This window comes from Microcaecilia unicolor, unplaced genomic scaffold, assembly GCF_901765095.1.
Source record: "Microcaecilia unicolor unplaced genomic scaffold, aMicUni1.1, whole genome shotgun sequence".
Taxonomy (NCBI): Eukaryota; Metazoa; Chordata; class Amphibia; order Gymnophiona; family Siphonopidae; genus Microcaecilia; species Microcaecilia unicolor.
Window position 1 is genome coordinate 604537 of NW_021963668.1, and position 20757 is coordinate 625293.

The following is a 20757-nucleotide window of genomic DNA, read 5'->3' on the forward strand; positions in this document are numbered from 1 at the left end:
TTATATATTCATATATTGGACCAAATTGATAATATAGTCAACAATATAGAGACATGAAAATGACAACTGTAAAACGGAGGGGAGAAAACAAAAAACAAGACGAGAAGAGCCAGTAACAAAGAGTCACTTCGATAACAGTTGGAGTACTTAGCTTCAAATCCCAAGAAAAAATATCGGGAGGCGCCTCCATATACGAAGAAGACAATCTTATCCGTCTTTAAATCACATAGCTTTTCTCGTTCTCTGTGTGATTTAAAGCTGGTACCCTGGGCTATTGAGGCCTCTTTATTTAAATTTAAGTATTATATGGACACTAGTAAAGAAAGGCCCGTTTCCGAAACAAATGAAACGGGCGCTAGCATGTAGGTTTTTTTTTTCTCCTGTAGTTTTTCCTTTGAAGAGAAAAGCACTGTATGAAGCGGCGCTGTCTTTTCCCGGGGTGATTGAGGTCGGGGAATCCTTGAGGTGGGTTAGGGGTTGCCTTATGCCGGGGATGTTTTTTGTTGGTTGGCGGGAGAGCAGCACTGTCTGGGGCCGTCGGTTTTAACGGTATTTTTGGTCCTTGTGGCAAGCAGCGGCGTCTTGTTTTGGGTGGTGTGGTTTGCGGAAGGGAGAGTACGCCACTCTTTCAGTTCGTTATAGGGCAGCAGCGTAGGAACGATGCAGGAGGAATGCAGGACGAATGCGCAGCGGGAAGCAGCGCGGTGTGTGCATCCTCGAGGTGGGTGACGGGTTTTTTGAGGCGGGGATGGGTTTGCACGTCCTGGGTTGCTTGGTTCGTGAGAAGGTGAAGGGGGGGGGGGGGGAGGTGTTCCAGTTATGTGCACGTGCGTGATGTTTTTTTTTTTTTTCTTTGTTGCCTCCGGTTTTGTATATTGAAGGAATTAGCGGTTTTGTATATTCAAGCAGTTTGCCAGCCAGTCTCTACCGAATCCTAGGCTGGGGAGGAGTAGGGAAGTTTCCCTACTCCTCCCCCCGCCTGGGTCAGTCTGTGATGCAGGCTAGGTCGGGTTTAATTTTTGCAGGTGGCGGCACACGTCGCAGATGGCGAGGGGCACACTTCTTTTTTTTTTCTTTGTTGCCTCCGGTTTTGTATATTGAAGGAGTTAGTGGTTTTGTATATTCAAGCAGTTTGCCAGCCAGTCTCTACCAAATCCTAGGCTGGGGAGGAGTAGGGAAACATGCTCCGCGTGTTTCCCTACTCCTCCCCCCGCCTGGGTCAGTCTGTGATGCAGGCTAGGTCGGGTTTAATTTTTGCAGGTGACGGCGCACGTTGCAGATGGCGAGGGGCACGCTGTACTCCTGTTTCCCCTGGTCCAACAACAATATTTGTGTACATACCCAGTGCTGGGATATTCTCTGTTTCCAGCGGCGTTTGTCTGCTCTCTGTGCTGCTCAGACATTGAGGCATTCTACAGCTGAATGCTCCTCCCTTCTTCTGTTTTTTTCTTCTGATAGGTGAGTTCTATGTCGCATTCCGTTGCCTGGTAACAGTTCTGCTTTGTTAGTGGGCAAGCCCCTTCTGATAGGTCCCTTCTGATAGGTGCGTGTTATGTCGGATGGCTTCACCACCATGAAACCATGAACCCTTTATCGTGTGCTGTGACTTCAGAAACTTTGTCCTCAGAATGTTCACGGTGCGTTTTATTATATTAGATTAATGTGGTCACTCTATAGAGCTACTTAGAGCTGTTTTGTTTAGTTTCTATTATTATTGCTCTAAGCAGATTTTTTTGAATTTTTTAACATTTTATATATATTTATCATTCCTTTGGGTACTGCAAGATTTTTTTTTTTCACTGAAATGTTGACTTTTTGGTTGTGCTCTGTGAGGGAAACTTCCACTTAGAGGACCTACACTTGTTTTGTTTTGGCTGTCTGGAACCTAATCATGACTTGGAAAACTGCATGTTCGTATGGTCTTGTTGATAACCCATCGAAATAACAGGCTTGAGCATATCTGCTGTCATCGAAATCATCTATACTGGCTTTCTGGCTATGGTTTTGATGTACCAGACAACTTGAGCCATGGGGAGATTGTCTCAATTTGTCAGTAATCTCGAAATGCCTCCTCAGCTGAATACCTCCCATCTGTGCCAGAGGCCCATTAGGTTCAGAGGTAGAGGAGCAATTCATGGAGTCGTCATCTTGCTCTAATTTGGATGTTCTCGGCTCATTCAAAGTTTCACTGCTCAAACTTGCATTGAGCCTAGACCAGGAGTTCTTAACCCAGCCTTCAGGACACATAGAGGCTCATTTTCAAAGCACTTAGCCTCCCAAAGTTCCATAGAAACCTATGGAACTTAGCCTCCCAAACTGCTTTGAAAATATGCCTCCTTGCCAGTTAGGTTTTCAGGATAACCACAATAAATATGCATGAGAAAAATTTGCATAGACTGGAGGTAATACATGCAAATTTATCTCATATCTATTCATTGTGGATATCGTGAATACCTGGCTAGGTGTGTCCTGAGGACTGGGTTGGAAAAACTATGGTCTAGGCATATGGCTCCCTCTTCTCAATCAGCTTCTTCACACTCTTAGCACAGTGACCTTGCACATGGTCACCAGAGCCTTCCATCTCATCAGCATCAGTCCAGGATTGTGCATCAGTGGCCCACTTCACAGAGGTCCAGCCCCATACCGAGTCTCTGCAGTCTTCTGCTGCAAAGCAGTTAGATAAAATCATTCATTCCTTTTTTTTGTACAGCATCAACATTTTCAACAACAGAATTGTTATATTTAGATGCTGCTCGCTTAGGTCTTTTTGCAAAACATACTGGATCGCTGTGAGAAGGATTCCTCAAAAGTAGAGCCTCCTTTCCAATTGTGAAATGAATGAGGACTGTCATACCAGGGTACAAATTATATCGTAGTGATAGGATATATCAAATTGGTGGAGGGGTAGCACTATATAAAGAGGGCCTTGAATCAAATAGACTAAAAATTCTGCGGCACAGAAAACATATCTTATAATCCCTATGGATTGAAATTCCATGTGTAAAGGGGAAAAGGATAGTGATGGGAATGTACTACCGTCCACCTGGCCAGGATGAACAGACAAATGTAGAAACGTTATCAGAAATTAGGGAGGCTAAGAAACTAGGGAAAACAATAATAATGGGTGATTTCAATTACCCCGATAGTGACTGCAGAAACATAGCATCAGGGCATACGAAATCAAGGATTGTTTTATAGAGCAGCTGGTACATGAGCCAACTAAAGAAGGAAAAATTCTAGACCTAGTCCTTAGTGGAACGCATGATGTGAAGCCAGGAGGTTATGGTGCTGAGGCCGCATGATAACTGTGATCATAATTTGATCAGATTTGATATCTGCTCTGGAGTAAGTACACACAGGAAATCTAATAGGTTAGTATTTAACTTTCAAAAAGGAGTCTATAATGAGAACGGTAAACAAAAACAAAAACTTAGAGCAGCAGCTTCAAAAGTCAAAAATTTACATCAGGAGTGAATGCTGTTTAAAAATATTTTCCTAGAAGCCCAGGCCAGTTATATTCCATGTATTAAAAAAAGGAGGAAGGAAGGTCAAACAACAGCCGGCATGGTTAAAAAGCGAGGTGAAGGAAGCTATTAGAGCTAAAAGAAAATCCTTCAGAAAATGGAAGAAGAATCCGACTGAAAATAATAAGAAACAGAATAAGGAATGGCAAGTCAAATACAAAGTGCTGATAAGGAAGACTAAGAGAGACTGAAAAAAGTTTCATTGGAGCCAAAAACACACAGTAAAAACTTTATTAGGTATATTAGAAGCAAGATGCCAGCAAAAGAATCAGGTTGAATCGCTAAATGACCGAGGGGTAAAAGGGGCACTCAGAGAAGGCAATGCCCGGTGAGCCTGACGTCATTGCCAGGCAAAATGATAGAGACTATTATGAAGAACAAAATTACAGATTATATTCATAAGTATGGATTAATGAGAAAAGGCCAATGTGATGCAAGGTTCCACATTAGGAGTCACCGTGGCCATTCCAGGTCACAATTACCTGTCCAGATCCCAAAACAGCACCATACATTTTAAGCTGCTTATCCTAGAAATAGGGGTGCAAGAGTACACCAATGTACAATGTTATAGTTATAAGAATGGCTATGGTTAAGATTTCAAGATGTTAGAAGCAGATTTATGCATTATTTAAATATCGAACTTATTAGGAGGTGGGGGATGAGTCTATGATTAATAAAAGAACACGAGCAAGTGATTCACCTTAGAGTGAAATGAAAACAGCCGTGTCAGTTATATCAGACTCTACCTCACAGAAAATTATATACAGCTAACTCGTTGAACACACTCTGTTAGCAGTTTTGCAATATCCTAGAAATAAGTAGTGGATTTTCCCCAAGTCTTTTAGGAAGCTATCCAAGCCTTTTTTTAAAAAAACCCCGCTAAGGTACTTGTGTTTACTACATTCTCTGGCAGTGAATTCCAAAGTTTAATTACACGTTGAGTGAAGAAATATTTTCTCCGATTCATTTTAAATTTACTACTTTGTAGCTTCATTGCGTGTTCCCTAGTCCTAGAATTTTTGGAAAGAGTAAACAAGAGATTCATGCCTACCCATTCCATTCCACTCATTATTTTATAGACTTCTATCATATCTCCTCTCAGCCATGACTCTACTACTACTACTACTATTTAGCATTTCTATAGCGCTACAAGGCATACGCAGCGCTGCACAAACATAGAAGAAAGACAGTCCCTGCTCAATGAGCTTACAATCTAATAGACAAAAAATAAATAAAGTAAGCAAATCAAATCAATTAATGTGAACGGGAAGGAAGAGAGGAGGGTAGGTGGAGGCGAGTGGTTACAAGTGGTTACGAATCAAAAGCAATGTTAAAGAGGTGGGCTTTCAGTCTAGATTTAAAGGTGGCCAAGGATGGGGCAAGACGTAGGGGCTCAGGAAGTGTATTCCAGGCATAGGGTGCAGCGAGACAGAAGGCGCGAAGTCTGGAGTTGGCAGTAGTGGAGAAGGGAACAGATAAGAAGGATTTATCCATGGAGCGGAGTGCACGGGAAGGGGTGTAGGGAAGGACGAGTGTGGAGAGATACTGGGGAGCAGCAGAGTGAATACATTTATAGGTTAGTAGAAGAAGTTTGAACAGGATGCGAAAACGGATAGGGAGCCAGTGAAGGGTCTTGAGGAGAGGGGTAGTATGAGTAAAGCGACCCTGGCGGAAGATGAGACGGGCAGCAGAGTTTTGAACTGACTGGAGAGGGGAGAGGTGACTAAGTGGGAGGCCAGCAAGAAGCAGATTGCAGTAGTCTAAACGAGAGGTGACAAGGGTGTGGATGAGGGTTTTGGTAGAGTGCTCGGAAAGAAAGGGGCGGATTTTACGGATGTTGTAAAGAAAGAAACGACAGGTCTTGGCGGTCTGCTGGATATGAGTAGAGAAGGAGAGAGAAGAGTCAAAGATGACCCCAAGGTTTCGAGCTGAGGAGACAGGGAGAATGAGAGAGCCATCAACAGAAATAGAAAACGGGAGGAGCGGGGAGGTGGGTTTGGGGGGGAAAATGAGAAGCTCGGTTTTGGTCATATTTAATTTCAGGTGGCGTTGAGACATCCAGGCAGCAATGTCAGACAAGCACGCTGAAACTTTGGTTTGGATGCAAGGTGAGATATCAGGGGTAGAAAGGTAGATTTGGGAGTCATCGGCATAGAGATGGTAGGAAAAGCCATGGGATGAGATTAATGAACCAAGGGAAGAAGTGTAGATAGAAAAGAGGAGGGGACCAAGAACAGAACCCTGAGGTACGCCGATTACTCTTTCAAAAATACTAGGACTAGGGGGCACGCAATGCAACTACAAAGTAGTAAATTTAAAACAAATCAGAGATATTTCTTCACTCAATGTGTAATTAAACTCTGGAATTTGTTACCAGAGAATATGGTAAAAGCAGTTAGCTTAACGGGGTTTAAAAAAAAAGGTTTGGATAACTTCCTAAAAGAAAAGTCCATAAGCCATTATTAAGATGGACTTGGGGAAAACTCACTGCTTATTTCTAGGATATACAAATGTTAAATTAATGGCTCGGTTTTGTCCTACCACTTTGTAAACATACACAACAATAGCTGGACAAAACTATAATATTGCAATTTGTATCCAATAAGGCTATAAAGGCTGTAGAGGTAATCTCATATCATTGAAAATCATTGCATGCCAACCTATAAAATGGCTCGTAGGTCAATGCACATTTGTAATCATCGAACACCTCCAGCCAACCGGTAGTGTCTTGTATTGTTAATATATCTCTATTTCTCAGCTACGTATAGCTTTAAGCATCCTACCGTTCAAAAAATCAACATTATTGCAAAGTGTAAGCAAATAATGCACAAAGAATATAACTTAACTTAGTGCTAAAGTGTCCCGTGGGTGTCGAGTACAGGGCAGAGTCCTTTACCTGTAGCGAAAGCGAAGGCGGGCACGCTGTGGAAGCGGGCCCTGCCACTCCGGCCCTCCGCGTACTCCACGAAGGCGGTGACCAGCCCGCACGGGCAGTGCATATTGACGCGGGTGTGACCGCGAAACAGGGTCCTGTCGGGCTAATCACAGTACCGGAGTTGCCAATGAGGTTTCACTATAGTTTTGATGAAACCAGATGAGCTCCAGCTATGGAAGATAATACATCAATTCTGGAGCTTTTAAGTTAAGTTATATTCTTTGTGCATTATTTGCTTACACTTTGCAATAATGTTGATTTTTTGAACGGTAGGATGCTTAAAGCTATACGTAGCTGAGAAATAGAGATATATTAACAATACAAGACACTACCGGTTGGCTGGAGGTGTTCGATGATTACAAATGTGCATTGACCTACGAGCCATTTTGTAGGTTGGCATGCAATGATTTTCAATGATATGAGATTACCTCTACAGCCTTTATAGCCTTATTGGATACAAATTGCAATATTATAGTTTTGTCCAGCTATTGTTGTGTATATTTCTAGGATAAGCAGCATAAAATGTATTGTACTGTTTTGAGATCTTGCCAGGTACTTGTAACCTGGATTGTCCACTATTGGAAACAGGATTCTGGGCTTGGTTGACCTTCGGTCTGTCCCTGTATGTTCTCTTATTCTTATGACTATTTGAAGAGCTGTAGGGCAACTTGTTTTCTTTTTTTCTTTTGGCGTCCTGGTTCATAATTTTGTATATTACACCTATTCATTTCAGGCTGTTAATTTCTTAATGGTTATTTGATTGTACTGTTCCTTACTGCTATCCATAGTTGATATGTTCTTAACTTGATATAAGAACTTTTCTTGCTAGTTTATAAGTACTTTTAGTTCAAATTGCACCTTCTGTCCTTTCATGGCTGCTGCTAAGTTCCGTTATACTGTTTGGTCACTTTAGATTCTGTTTTGTCTATTGAAATATTAATGTCTATTGGGCAAACCAATTGTGTGAACTGAATAAATCTTGCAGCTATGCTCGGCTGCTTCTCTCGTCTTATCTTTGTTTCGTTCCCAGTGGATTGTTGTGTTTACAATCACACTCCCGATTGAATATCACAACAAAAATGGGAGAAATAAAATATGTAAAGGAAAAAAAAAAGATGTATTGCATACTACTTCACCTTTGAATATTGCACAATTCACTTCCTCATTATTCATTCATTTATATCTGTGCATTTTTCATGCAAACATCTGTTTATGGAGTATTCGCCTAGGGCACCATGTCTTCAACCATACTTTTCACTTGTAGTCGGTGTTTAAAAAAAAAAAAAGTGAAAAAGAACTTGATTGTATGACAAGAGAATAGGTTATCCATCAGTTGGAACGAACATTTTTCTCATCTTTGTGTCTCCAGAGTTTCCATCATCAACAGGTTTTCTTTCCCAGCTGTATATTTCTATCAAAATCATCTTCTGCTTGATGGTATTTGATTATATCCTCCAATACTGAACTTACTGGTTCTTGATTTTAAACTCATTTCTTACCCAAAGTTTCTGTGGAAACTTCACTGATCTTCCTGGTTCTCATGTTTGTATTCCCTTTATTGTGTTCTTTCTAAAGTATTCCCTAAGCATTTTTTACATCCCCAGTTTTAGCATTCATTTCTGCCCTGGTTGTAGATGGCTCAGCTTGGCAGATCATCATAACTATTGCAGGAGGTAGTCCACCTTCTATTTCAGGCCAAAGCCATTGCACATGTTCTGCCACAGGAGAGAAGTCAAGGTTTCTGCTTAAGATATCTTTCTAGTTCCAAAAAAGACAGGTGGCTTGCCCCTTACTGTCACAAAATGCCTACCACCCGCCTGGGGTTATCCCTGTGGTCACCTGGAGGGTCTGTCCCCAGCACTGCTCAGGCCTGCCTGCACCTGTACACATGCTCTACACTAGCACCCACTTTCCTCTGATTGAGTATCCCACTCTCAAGTTGTTCCACGGTGATTTCTAGGACACTGGGACCACACTCCCAAGTACTCACAGACCCAAACCACAAACCACCAGGAATTTTAGTCAGTCCAAGACATCAGAACTAATAAACTGATGGGTTTATTATCATAGAAATAGATCAGTGGATGATATAAAACAGGTGGAAAACCCCAGGATCTGGGGTTCTTAGCCCATTATAAACCATAAAGCTGTATGTCTCTGTTGATCACCCCACCCCTCACCTATCCACACCCATCCTGTTAGAATATCAATGATATGCTTTGATGTCCCCATGCATACCTCCCACTCACCCCCATCCTCCCACCCTGTCAGACTGTCATAGTAATGCTTGAATGTTTTCACTTATATACACTATCAGCTAGCACATTTGCTTATTTCCGATCTGACGAAGAAGGGCAACCTTCGAAAGCTAATCAAGAAATGTATGAAGTTATGTCCAATAAAAAAGGTATCATCTTATTTTCTTTTCCATGTTTTATTTTGTTTGATTTCTATTGATAATCTATTAAGACTGAAACTTGGCTGCTGTTTTATTGATATAAATAAGGGAAATACCTGTGTAAATAAATAATTTCAGATATAAAAAAAAGTGAATTAGTTTTCATGGTGATTTATATTACTATTGTAGGAAGAAATGGCACGCCTCCAGCAAAATATTGAAAGTTTGAAGACTGACGCTGATGAGCAAGGAGAAAAAAAGGTGAAAGACAAAATGTTCTGTATTGCATACATGCTGTACAATCCAAATGATTATAAATCAGCTCTGTTTTAAAGTAGAATTGGTGTGACATTAGAGTAACAGAATTCTGCATTTGACTTTGAAAGCCTCCAGCAACCCATGCTGCCTCTAGGAGGGAGATCTTTGGTTTGATAGTGCAGTTGATTGATGTTTTCTAAATTAAAATAGGCACATAGCCAGGAATAAAATATATTTTAAGAAATAGCATGGACGTTTGAAACATGTGTAGAATAGAAAGAAGTATGAAATTAGTTTAAGTTCCTTGCCTTTGAGAATAATTGTACAGTCCTGTCTAATATTAAAATGATAAAATTGGAAATGTTCCATTTTCAAATCAGTGGAAAGGAAGCACCTTTGCAACAGAAGAGGATTATTTCATTTTACTTGATTTAGATTTATTAAAACATAAAGGTTTCTGGAGCTTTGTGTTCTCTGTATAGAAAACTTAATAGGAAACAAACATGTTGGCCACATGGCCTGTATCATATAAGCTGGAGAATTTTCTGAATAGCTTTCAAAACTGTGCCTGAGTATGTGCAAGAAGGAATCTATATAACATCAAACGATCTGGCACTCAGTTTCATCCATAATCAAAGGAGGAGCGTCTTGAAAGACCTCTGCTGATTTTTTTTAACTGATTTTGACCAATGCCTTATCCCTTATAACAGTGGCTCACTACCATGAGATTCTTGGACACCATCACGCCAAGGTCTCTCTCCTGGTCCATGCACATCACTCTCTCCTACTATCACATACAGCTTCCTTGGATTTCTGGACCAAAACGCATTATTCTACAGTTCCTCACATTAAAGTTTATCTGCCAAGCATTAGGCCAGTCTTCCAGTTTTTCTAATTTCACTTCTTCTTTTGCCTACTCTTAGGGGTGTTCATCATGTTGCAGATGTTCATATCACTTGAAAAGATTCTTGTAACCCTATGGCAATATTGCTTACAAAAAATATTGCAGAATCAGTCCCAGAACTGAATGCTGAAGCCCACTACTTGACCTTCCTTTCTTCCAAGTGAATTTCATTTATTAATGAAAAATGTTTTAAATTGAGAACCCCCCCCCCCCCCACACACACACACACACACACATACACACAGAATTTAAAACATTTTTCAGTAGTTTAATTCCAGCTATATAATTATATTTTATTTTTTTATTTTTCTTACATTTGTACCTCACGCTTTCCCACTCATAGCAGGTTCAATGCGGCTTACATATTATATACATGTACTTATTTGTACCTGGGGCAATGGAGGGTTAAGTGACTTGCCCAGAGTCACAAGGAGCTGCCTGTGCCTTCAGTGGGAATCGAACCCAGTTCCCCAGGACCAAAGTCCATATGATGACTACAAAGCATATTACAAAATGTTTAATTTATAAGAAACTCCTCATCAGTGAATTTTCAAATTTTCAGAAGTCATTCAATCACATCAAATTTATCACAAAGTTGTCTTCTCAATTTGTAGTACATATCCCAAAATAAATAGTACTTATATCCACAGAAATTCATTAATTGTCCAGTCATTTCATAGACCGCTTTCTCTCCACAATTATTGAATTTCATTGGATATAAAATATTTGGGGATATAGTAATGTAGTAAGTGACTGCAGATAAAGATCTGAATGGTCCATCCAGTCTGCCCAACAGTCACATTCATTATCAATTCAAGATTAAATCAACAATGAATGTGATATTATCATTGTCTTTCTTTGGTGTTTCTGGGACATAGACCGTGGGAGTCCACCTGGCTCAATCTCATCATTTGCAGGACACAAACCATAAAAGTCTGCCCAGCATGGTCCTCGCGCTCCAAATTACTAGAGTTTCCGTCTAAGCTGTCTTCAGCCCATCCTAAACCAGATCGCTATATGCGGGACTCAGACTGTACAAGCCAGCCCAGCACAAGCCTTAGTTGATACAGCCAGTGTTGCCATCTCAGCACCACTTGACATGCAAACACATATGCAACCCTTTAAGTTTTGTTTTTATACCATTTATTTTCTAATTAGAGATCCTCTGTGTTCATTTCACGCCTTTTTCAATTCTGCCACAGTTTTTTCCACCTCCTCCCTCGGGAGGGCATTCCAGGTATCGACCACCCTCTCCATGAAAAATACATTTCTGACATTACTCCTAAATCTGCAACCCCACAACCTCAATTCATGTCCTCTACATAGTAACATAGTAGATGACGGCAGAGAAAGACCCGTATGGTCCATCCAGCCTGCCCAACAAGATAAACTAATATGTGCTACTTTATGTGTATACCTGACCTTGATTTGTATCTGCCATTTTCAGGGCACAGACCGTAGAAGTCTGCCCAGCACTAGCCCCGCCTCCCAACCAATGGCCCTGCCTCCCTCCACCGGTGCTGCCACTCAATCTCCACTAAGCTTCTGAGGATCCATTCCTTCTGAACAGGATTCCTTTATGTTTATCCCACGCATTTTTGAATTCCGTTACCGTTTTCATCTCCACCACCTCCCACGGTAGGGCACTCCAAGTATCCACCACTCTCTCCGTGAAAAAATACTTCCTGACATTTTGCTTGAGTCTGCCCCCCTTCAATCTCATTTCATGTCCTCTCGTTCTACCGCCTTTCCCATCTCTGGAAAGGTTCGTTTGCAGATTAATACCTTTCAAATATTTGAAAGTCTGTATCATATCACCCCTGTTTCTCCTTTCCTCCAGGGTATACATGTTCAGGTCATCAAGTCTTTCCTCATACATCTTGTAACGCAAATCCCATACCATTTGTGTAGCTTTTCTTTGCACCGCTTCAATTCTTTTTACATCCTTAGCAAGTTAAGGCCTCCAAAACTAAACACAATACTCCAGGTGGGGCCTCACCAACAACTTGTACAGGGGCATCAACACCTCCTTTCTTCTGCTGGTCACACCTCTCTCTATACAGCCTAGCAGTCTTCAGGCTATGGCCTAGTTCTACCATTTTCCCTTCTCTGGAAAATATTTGTTTTTGTATTAATATCTTTATGTATTTAAATGTCTGTATCATATCTCCCCATCCCTCCTCTCCTCTAGGTTATACATATTCAGGTCTTCCAGTCTCTTCTCATATGTCTGTTAGTTCAGGCCCCATATCATTGTTGTCACTTCCTCTGGACCGCTTCAAGTCATCTTACATCTTTAGCAAGATATGGCCTCCAAAACTAAACACAGTACTCCGGGTGTGGCCTCACCAATGACTTGTATACCTCCATTCTTCTGCTGGTTACACCTCTCTCTCTATAACCTAGCATCCTTCTGGCTATGGCCACTGTTTTGTCATAAAGGAAATCTACTGTAGCTGCATTTCATTTTCAAAAGGGCAGCTAGAATAAAATGAGGAAAATGGTTAAAAAGAAACTAAAAGGATCAGTTGCTAAGGTTAGGACACTAAATCAGATGTGGACGTTATTCAAAAATAACTTGGAAGCCCAGTCCAGATGCATTCCACATATTTGCAAAGTTTGCAAAGATGGAAAAAAGAAAGAAAAACATTAGCCAGCATGGTTAAAAGATGAAGTAAAAGATTGTCCTTCAAAGAATGGAAAAAGAACCAAAGTGAAGAAAATAAGAAGTAACATAAGCACTGGCAAGTCAGATGCAAAGCATTAATAAAGAAGACTAAAAGAGAATATGAAGAGAAACTTGCTGCAGAGGCTAATACTCAGAGTAACAACTTTTTCAGGTACATTAGAAGCAGAGAGTCTGTGAGGGAATCCGTGGGACCATTAGATCACGAAGGAGCAAAAGGGATGCTCAGGGAGGACAATGCCATAGCGGAGAAACTGAATGAATTCTTTGCTTCTGTCTTTACGGAAGAAGATGTAAGAGATCTGCCTGTAGCAGAAATAGTTTTCTAGGGTGATGATGCGCAGTAACTGAAAAAAATCTCAGTGAACCTGGAAGATGTACTGAGCCAAATTGACAAACTAAAGAGTAGTAAATCACCTGGACCAGATGGCATACATCCAAGGGTACTCAAAGAACTCAAGCATGAAATTGTTGACCTGCTGTTAGTAATATGTAACCTGTCATTAAAATCGTCCATAGTGCCTGAAGATTGGAGGGTGACCAATGTGACGGCAATTTTTAAAAAGGGTTTTAGAGGTGATCGAGAATTATAGACCAGTAAGCCTATCGTCGGTGTCAGGCAAAATAGTGGAAACTATTATAAAGAATAAAATTAAAGAACACGTAGACAAACATGGTTTAATGGAACATAGTATGGGTTCAACTGAGGAAAGTCTTGCCTCACCAATTTACTTCATTTCTTTGAAAGTGTGAATAAACATGTGGACGAAGGTGAGCTGATATACAGGCTCATTTTCAAAAGAGATAGATGTCCAAAAAGTGACATAAGTTAGCATTTGGATGTTTAGCTCACAGAAACGTCCAAATCAGTATTATCAAAACTTCTTTTTGGACGTCATTTTCTGAAGTCCATCAGAAGGACGTCCAAATCTCAAGGGGGCATGCTCAAGGCGGGACTTGGGTGTTCCTAAGACATGGACGTCTTTCAGCAATAATGGAACAAAACAAAGACGTCCAAGACTAAAACGTAGATGTTTTGAGCTACATCTGTTTTTATAACAAATAGCTGCAGTGGGAATCAAAGTCTGCTGCACTAACCACTAGGTTGTTCCTCTACTCCACACGAGGTGCCCCAAATGACCAGATGACCACTGGAGGGACTCGGGGATCACCTCCCCTTACTCCCCCAAATCACAAAACATTTTTCCAAACAGCACTTTCAGAAGAAAAAGATAGACTTTTTTTTTTTAAGAAAATGGCCTTTCCTGTTCTGATTTTGGACGCTTTACAAAAAAAAACGTCCAAATTCAGACTTAGATGTCATATCAAAAAATGCCCTTTCTGTATTTGACTTGCCCAAAGTAACAAGGAGCAGCAGTGGGAATTGAACTCATGTTTCCAGGATCAAAGCCCGCTGCACTAACCATTAAGCCACTCCTCCTCTGTTTTGGACATGTTTTGTTTGAAAATGGCCCAAAAAAGGACGTCCAAGCCAAACAGAGAGGGTAACCAGCATACATTGAAATTACACAGACAAAAAAAGCAACACTGGGCCTTCAAGACTGAGACAACAGGAGTGTTTTATTAATAATGGACCCGACACAGGCCGTGTTTCGGCGTTAAGCAACGCCTGCCTCAGGGGTCAGGGTTTGAATGTAAATAGAATAAAATGTATATGTATCCAATACCTCCGAATTTGGACAGAAACAATCCTAAAGCTGAGCGTGTCTCACAGAAATGACAGACGCAATATAGGTAGAAACTCCTGTATTTAGCCTTGTCGGATCCTTTATTAATAAAATACTCCTGTTGTCTCTGTCTCGAAGGCCCAGTGTTGTTTTTTTTTGTCTGCCAAAAAAGGACGTCCAAATCACAAAGACATCCAAATCACAGGACGTCCTTGGTATTTTCAAAATGAAAGATGTTACGTCCATCTTTTTTTGAAAATGACCTTCTCCCCTTCTCCGAATTTGGACATTTTTGTAAAACGTCCAAATTCCGACTTAGACGTTTCTTTCAAAAATGCCCCTCATAATGTATCTAGATTTTCTGAAAGCTTTTGATAAAGTTCCTTATGAGAGACTCCTGAGAAAAAGAGTCATGGGTTAGCAGGCAAGGTTCTGGTGTGGATTAGGAATTGGTTATTGGACAGAAAACAGAGGATAGGGTTAAATGGTCATTTCTCTCAATGGAGGAGGGTGAACAGTGGAGTGCCGCAGGGATCTGTACTGGGACCGGTGCTATTTAATGTATTTATAAATGATATACAAATCGGAACAACGAGTGAGGTGATTAAATTTGCAGATGATACAAAAAACTATTCAAGGTTGTTAAAACATGTACAGACTGTGAAATATTGCAGGAAGACCTTAGGAAATTGGAAGACTGGTCATCCAAATGGCAGATGAAAATTAATGTGGACAAATGCAAGGTGATGTACATTGGAGAGAAAAATCTGACTCGTAGCTACCTGATGCTAGAGTCCACCCTAGTGGTCAGCACTCAAGAAAAAGATCTGGGTGTCATTGTAGACAATATGTTGAGATCTTCTGCTCAGTGTGCGGCGGCAGCCAAAAAAGCAAACAGGATGCTAGGAATTATTAGGAAAGGGATGGTGACTAAAACTATAATGCCTTTGTATTGCTCCATGATGCGACCGTACCTTGAGTATTGCGTTCAGTTCTGGTTGCTGTATCTCAAAAAAGATACAGTGGAATTAGAAAAGGTTCAAAGAAGAGCGACCAAAATGATAAAGGAGATGGAACTCCTCTTGTATAAGGAAAGGCTAAAGAAGTTAGGGCTCTTCGGCTTGGAAAAGAGACGGATGAGAGGAGATATGATTGAGGTCTACAAAATCCTGAGTGGTGTAGAATGAGTAGAAGTAAATACATTTTTTACTCGTTCCAAAAGTATAAAGACTAGGGAACTCTCAAGGAAGTTACATGGAAATACATTTAAAACAAATAGGAGTAAATATTTTTTCACTCAACGAATAGTTAAGCTGTGGAACTCTCTGCTGGAGGATGCGCTAACAGCGGTTAGTGTATCTGGGATTAAAAAAAAGGTTTGGAGAAATTCCTGGAGGTAAAGTCCATAGTCTGCTATTGAGACAGACATGGGAAGCAACTGCTTGCAATGGGATTTGCCTCAATTAGGGTTCTGCCAGGTACTTCTGACCTGAGTTGGCCACTGTTTAGAAAACAGGATACTGGGCTAGATGGACCATTGGTCTGACCCAGTACGACTACTCTTATGTTCTAATATCACCCCAAGATACATCTCCATGTCTGTGCATATCAGCCTGTCGCCGCCTAACACATACGTCTCCCATGGATTTTTACTCCCTAACTGTATCACTTTGCATTTCTTTGCATTGAATTTTGATTGCCAAACAGTAGACCATTCTTCTAACTTTTGCAGATCCTTTTTCATGTTTTCCACTTCACCCTGGGTGTCCACTCTGTTACAAATCTTGGTGTCATCCGCAAAAAGGCAAGCGGCAATGTTGCTTACATATATATTGAATAGAATCTGCCCGAGCACCGATCCTTGAGGCACTCCACTACTCACCTTTCCTTCCTCCGAGTGAATACCATTAACCACCACCCTCTGGCATCTGTCACTCTACCAATTCCTAATCCTGTTCATCACTTTGGATTCTAACTTCATCCTGTCAATTAAGAAAAAACCTTTGTGATACATTTTGTGTGACTGAATGACTTGAAATGTGAACATTTGAAAAATGGACTGATGTGGAGTTTCAGGTGTGTTGGTCAGAATCTGTGCTTTGCATGCCATCATCTGATGGTCTACAAAAAATTTTCTATTTGAGAACTATTTAATATATACATATATATGTGGGATTATTTGTCGTTCTCTTAGTTTTAGACATAGCTGCACCACATTGCTGTTCCAACTACTGATTTAAATTGAGAATTTGATAATTTACGTAAATAAGATATAAAATAAATAAAGGAGTAAATGTATAGAAATAAGGATTGTAAGCTCTTTGAGCAGGCACTGTCTTTCTTCTATGTTTGTGCAGCGCTGTGTATGCCTTGTAGCGCTATAGAAATGCTAAATAGTAGTAGTAAGGTGAAAAATGTGAACCAGTGAAGAATTATGTGCAGGTTCTATCGCCATTATTGATTCTTGGCGGTGTGCACAACTGAGGTCACAAAGAAAAAGAAAAAGGAAGATTGGATATGTATTAAGCTATTGATGGAAGAAGTGTGGTGGTGAAGAATTGAGGTGGTGGGAATGAACTGTAGTTAAATTGAGAACCATCATATCTTTTGTTAATTGTGTGTTTTTTGTTAAATGTATACCAGTGATGATTTAATTCAATAAGGTTGATGAATTTAGACTTACTACAAGTAAATGAGTAGCATATAGATTTTCTTAACACTTCCAGTGGTTATTTTCTATTGGAAAATAGATTAACAGTTTTACTATGAATGCCATTAGATTGACCCTTTTTGACTTACAAAAGGAAGGGAGAGACAGGATCTAGCCCAATCTGTAACAGAAATGAATATTATTGTTGAACAATTTTCTATTTTCCAAATTATAGGAACACACCGAGATTATAAACCAACAGTATAAGATAGAGAGAGAAAAACTTCAAAAAATCCGACTCTTGCTGGTGAGTATCCAATAATTATAACATTTAGATGTACTGAATCAGAGCTACAAAACAAAATATCCAATATTTAGGAAAAGCCACTGCCTAACCCTGAGGGTAAAAAGACTGCAAACCCAGCAAATAAACTATTCTTCAAGCACAATTCTCAGAACTTATCAGTGAACACCCCCCCCCCCCCCCCCCAAAAAAAAAAAAAATATACACTTTCCTTTTCAACTGCTGTCAGCTTAGCAGGAGGTTGCTTTGAATCGTTATCAGTTTTCAAATATTTTCAAGTATTTTTCAAATGAAATATAACAGTTCCATTCTTCTTATTGATAAACCTTAATAATCTTCTTACATTCATGAACAAAGTAATCAAATAAAGCAGCACTTAACTTTCCAGACGGACTCGCTGCCAACAGCATGGCCAATGTTTTGGAGCCTTCCTCAGAGTAGCGGTCCTAACAGAGTGCCATGTTGCTTACCGTAAGGGGTAAGCTGCATGGAATCTTGTTACCTTTGGGATCCTGCCAGGTTTTTGTGACCTGGATTGACCGTTGTTGGATACAGGTAACTGAGCTGACCCAGTATGGCAGTTCTAATGTTTCAAAAATGCAATAATCCACAGAGGGAACAGGGTAAACTACGAAATAATTCAAAATTCCCTGCTCAACTTGCTGACAAACATGTGACCACTGCACAAACAGTGTAAAAACCAGCTCTCAAAAAATACATACAAAAAAGAAAAAGTCAGAGAGTATAAGAACGTATAACTTTCAAAATATGTACTCTGGTGCATAAAATAATTCACGGTGATGCTCCGACCTACATGTTAGATCTTATTGACCTACCACCCAGGAATGCTAAAAGATCGGCACGCACATTCCTAAATCTTCACTTCCCCAGCTGTAAACTTCTAAAATATAGATTAATACATGCATCCAGCTTTTCATACTTGAGTTCACAAATGTGGAATGCTCTACCATTGGACTTGAAAATAATTTGTAACCTAATTAACTTCTATAAGGCATTGAAAACACATCTCTTTAATAAGATATACCATAATGACTTATAATTGGAACTGTAATTCACCATCATTTACTTAACAGTTGGATTTTGTTCGCCCTAAATCATATTGTTTAATTTTAATATGCAATCCATGTTCAATATGTGATACTAATTGTATATTTTCCCTTTTTTACCTGACTGTTCATTTAGAATTCATGTTCTATATACATTACCAATTGTATATGTATTCTGAAATGACATAAGTCATGACGGAAAATTGTAAGCCACATTGAGCCTGCAAATAGGTGGGAAAATGTGGGATACAAATGCAACAAATAAATAAATAAATAACCTCAAAGCTAATAGTCTCAACAACAAGGACTGTAGCAGGTACTATCATAGGCACACTCCCTGTCGCTTACAAAAAATATAATACAAGTGGAGAAAAAAATCCAAATGGCATAAAAAAAAAACTTGAGTCACTAAAAGCTAGTGTGAATGCAAAAGAAAAAACAATGGTACGGGAAGGAATGGTCTGAAACACAAGTGAAAATATAATATAAAGCAAACAAATATAACTTAGCTGAAAATCTTGAATGCATTCATGTAGTCTGACACCAGGTTAAAAAACCAAAAACCAACAAGACGCCCCTCATTTCGCCAAAGCTGCATCAAGAGGTGAAGAAGTTTTTAGACAAACCATAGTGCAAAACTCCAGCTGTTTATATACTGAAAACTGCAAGACACTGAGCAGGAAAAGTAGAAAGTCCTCCAGCATAGTGACATCATCAAAAGAAGGCATTCCATTCAATCTGAGAATTTAACCACATAGGTTCCAGAGTCTGAAGCGTGTAAATCCAAAACTGCTATCGCTATCTGGGTTTCCTTTTCAAATTACCACGTCTCAGACTGAGAACAATTCTGTCAATAACAGAACTGGGAAAATCCTCCAAAGTGTGTTTGAATATGTTTGAAGTGCCTCCAAGTTCCCTGTAGCAATGGGTGATCTGCACTCTGAGTTTTGTTTTTAAATGTCTGGAAGTCTTCCCCACGTATTATTTGGGACATGGGCATTGGAAAAGGAGGAGTTAGTGGTTAATGAGGATGGGTAGACTGGATGGGCTATATATGGCCCTTATCTGCCATCATGTTTCTACATTTTAAACAATGCAAGAGGATGCACACTTGGTACTTAAGCAAAAACAATACTGCTGATCCAAAATAGGGTGCACAAAAACAGAAGTAGTCATCATCATAGTGCAAACTGAGCATTGCCCACAGGGTCCATGGCCACTGCATTTTGTTGGGGATGCAGTCCACACACCCAAATGGTATAAATAATCCCGTAAGTTTTTATTGTGGCAATATGCCATGCGGCAACGTGAAGAAGAAAAACAATCATGCACCTGAAGAACCGCTCAGTGCTTTTTAATGGTTTTAACAATCTTATGAGACATACCAGTAAACTTAAAAACACAGGTTGATACATCCACCGCTGGGCTCACCCTATCTTGCAGTAGAAGATCTGTAATTAATTTTGAGCTGCCTTCACCACCCACAAGGGATACCCCTGTCCACCAGTTTTTGTGCTAAACATTATCTAGATGCCAAAACATAATCATCAGTAGAAGAACAGATCCTCCGAAAAATGGAGGAACTTTGAAAAAGGCAAACTATTCTTTAATTGTACAGGGTGCTGCATACTAGAATATTGCAGTATGGTGTTGCTATCAGTTTGCTTCCTGAACACATTTAGTAGATGGACCCTGTGATGTACGCCTAAACCAGCACATCCAAAAAAGCAATCTGCTCCTCGCGGGCAACAAAATCAGAATGAATCCGTAGGGTGACAGGCATTCAAAATGTCCACAAACAATTTCAACTCTTCCATGGATCCTGATCAAAATAAGATAATATCCTCAATATAGCAGCGCCAGCATTTCACCTGCTGAAACCCATCTGCAGAATGAACCCATTTATGTTCATTATGGGAGTGGAGGAGTGGCCTAGTGGTTAGGGTGGTGGACTTTGGTCTTGGGGAACTGAGGAACTGAGTTCGATTCCCACTTCAGGCACAGGCAGCTCCTTGTGACTCTGGGCAAGTCACTTAACTTTCCATTGCCCCATGTAAGCCGCATTGAGCCAGCCATGAGTGGGAAAGCGCAGGGTACAAATGTAACAAAAATAAAATAGATACTATTGGAGATTCTGCATGGAATGTTGCTACTATTGGAGATTCTACATGGAATGTTGCTATTCCACTAGCAACATTCCATGTAAAAGGCTGCGCAGGCTTCTGTTTCTGTGAGTCTGACGTCCTGCACGTACGTGCAGGACGTCAGACTCACAGAAGCAGAAGCCTGCGCGGCCACATTGGTGATCTGCAAGGGCCGACCTCTACATGGAATGTTTCCAGT

At 40.2% G+C, this 20757-nt stretch overlaps 1 protein-coding gene across 2 annotated transcripts in view; it reads left to right on the plus strand.

The window, feature by feature from the left end:
• Positions 1–20757, plus strand: part of LOC115459553 (coiled-coil domain-containing protein 93-like) — a 227635-nt gene that overhangs the window by 154492 nt on the left and 52386 nt on the right. For both annotated transcript variants that reach the window (XM_030189365.1, XM_030189366.1), the window contains exons 16-17: positions 9047–9118; positions 17279–17350. In XM_030189365.1, the coding sequence (XP_030045225.1) occupies positions 9047–9118; positions 17279–17350 (144 nt within the window). The remainder of the gene's footprint in view (positions 1–9046; positions 9119–17278; positions 17351–20757) is intronic.